Source organism: Salvelinus fontinalis, chromosome 25 (genome assembly GCF_029448725.1).
Source record: "Salvelinus fontinalis isolate EN_2023a chromosome 25, ASM2944872v1, whole genome shotgun sequence".
Lineage (NCBI taxonomy): Eukaryota > Metazoa > Chordata > Actinopteri > Salmoniformes > Salmonidae > Salvelinus > Salvelinus fontinalis.
The window spans coordinates 29,606,994-29,609,493 of record NC_074689.1 but is presented as its reverse complement, the minus strand read 5'-3'; the positions used below and the strand labels follow the sequence as shown (position 1 = coordinate 29,609,493).

At 45.2% G+C, this 2,500-nt stretch overlaps 1 protein-coding gene across 1 annotated transcript in view; it reads right to left on the bottom strand.

Annotated features, from left to right (window-relative positions):
* The window catches only part of LOC129823084 (apoptosis regulator Bcl-2-like), a 90,570-nt gene that overhangs the window by 3,892 nt on the left and 84,178 nt on the right, over window positions 1-2,500 (bottom strand). Inside the window, exon 2 of the mRNA XM_055881813.1 lies at window positions 1-1,362. This exon is cut by the window's left edge and continues 3,892 nt beyond it. Within this exon, the coding sequence (XP_055737788.1) occupies window positions 1,234-1,362 (129 nt within the window). The 3' untranslated portion in view covers window positions 1-1,233. The remainder of the gene's footprint in view (window positions 1,363-2,500) is intronic.

Below are 2,500 nucleotides of genomic sequence, written 5' to 3'. Positions count from 1 at the left end.
CTAAATATATTCAGGCGTGCTTGAAAAGGGCCTCCTACCCTCAGAACATAAGTGAGAGAAACCCTGGAGAATATTCCTTCATTCCTTGTCAACATTAGTTCCACAAAGAGAGAAACAGGGAGAACGAATCAGTGCTTTAATAAGGAATTCATCTGTTGATTGAAGTCCCCCCGGGGCGTTTGTGTACAGTGAGCTTTCACCAACCAAACACATAGAAAAACACCTAGGCTGTGTTTTAATAGGCCGAAAAACTAAAATGAGCATTTCTTATTGGAAAAGTTTGGATTTGAACTCCTGGTTTCGGGCTGTTTTTTCCCATTTGGGGCCCACTGAACACAACCCTGACTTTGTCCGAACCAATCATTCTGCCAAACGTGCTCCATGTCATCAAAAGGCATCATGCATACATGGACACTGGCAAAAATGGCCACCTTCCCCACACATGCTGGCGATGGAAGCGGGGTGTGTACTGTACATTTGGGATGTTTTTGTTTGACGTTTCGGTCAGTGTCAATGTTACAATGTTACATGTACCACAGAATCATGCTGAAAACAGTTATCTAAAAAAAAAACAGTTTGTTTTTCAGTTTATGGATAAACAATCACTTGTGTTATGTTCATTAACCATATATCATACAAGTAATTTGGTTGTGAGAACGCACGCTTGAGATTGTGTGAATATGTTCACCTCCAAAATGCAATATTCATTGTGTCTGTTGGTGTGTGTCTATGAATGAGTGTATAATTATCCAACCAGTATGTATGCAAACTTTCTATAGATATTCCTTGTTGGTAGGTTCCTACAGTAGTATAGAATATGCATGGGTGCATTCATCTGTGTGTGTATGCATATACAAGGCTGTCCTTTTCATTTCGCAGGAGGACGGGTCATAGAGTATGAAAGAACTGTTCTGTTGGCAGTTGGGGAGTAACAGAGTTGTGCAGTTTCCTTTGAAGAGCCGGGAGCTCTGGGATAGAACCATGCTACAGGCCCGGGCTGGGCAGTGCTAAGCTGTGAGCTGCTTTCAAAGATACATGAGGAAAAAAGAAGGAGATGGGAACAAGAAACGAAATATTGTAGTCTGTGCACAGCAAAATTATAGGCTGCCAGTTTTTTGGAAAGAAAACTTGCTGTGGGCCTTTGTTTTGGGGGGGGGGGGGGCTACTGGGTAAGGAGCCTTCATCTGGTAGCAGGCGATTGACGAGGGGGAGGGTCTTCTGGGGCCTTTTGTATCACTTCTGGGTGAACAAGGCTCCGATGGTGACTCCGGCGGCTCCCAGGGCGGCCAGGCCGAACACTGTCTTTAGGTACGGCCAGGAGTGAGAGATCCTCTGCTGCTCATACATCTCCACAAAGGCATCCTGAGAGAGGGAGAGGGAGAGAGGTTAGTATCACCATCATCAAAGCCACCTTTTAACATTACATCTGTTCTTTATTCTGGTTACTGAACATTCACCTGCTGTGTATGTGACTTTGTTACATTATCAGTTTGTGTCTCATCCAGCCCTGAGTGTACAAGACATTAGGAATACCTTCCTAATATTGTGCTGCAATCCATTTTGCCCTCAGAACAGCCTCAAATCGTCAGGGCATGGACTCTACAAGGTGTTGAAAGCGTTCCACACGGATGCTGGCCAATGTTGACTCCAATGCATCCCACAGTTGTGTCAAGTTGGCTGAATGTCCTTTGGGTGGTGGATTATTCTTGATACACACATGGGAAACTGTTGAGCGTGAAAAACCCAGCAGCATTGCAGTTCTTGACACAAACCGGTGCGCCTGGCAACTACTACTATACCCCATTTAAATGCACTTAAATATTTTGTTTTGCCCATTCACCCTCTGAATGGCACACATACACAATCCATGTCTTGTCTCAAGGCTTAAAAATCCTTCTTTAACCTGTCTCCTCCCCTTCATCTACACTGATTGAAGTGGATTTAACAAGTGACATCAATAAGCGATCATAGCTTTCACCTGGATTCACCTGGTCAGTCTATGTCATGGAAATGTTTTGTCCACTCAGTGTATGTATAGGCACTAGGCATCAGGAAACCCAAACCCCCCTGGGCCTTGGTCCAGCAAGGTCTCAATGACAATGGCTGCATGTGGCCCAGATCTCTGTGACTACTCCTGAGCCTCCACTGTCTGTGGAACACATAGGGACAAAAGACAGGAACAGACGACCATGTCTCACAGCCAGCCTCTCAGTAAGAAAGAGACTCAGTTTAATGCCTCCTACACACACACACACACACACACACACACACACACACACACACACACACACACACACACACACACACACACACACACACACACACACACACACACACACACACACACACACACACACACAGACACACAGACACACAGACATTAACACAGACACACACACACAGACACACACACACACACAGACACACACACACACGACTCATTCTCTCTCTTTCTCTCACACACACACAGCTCATTCTCTCACACACACACACACACACA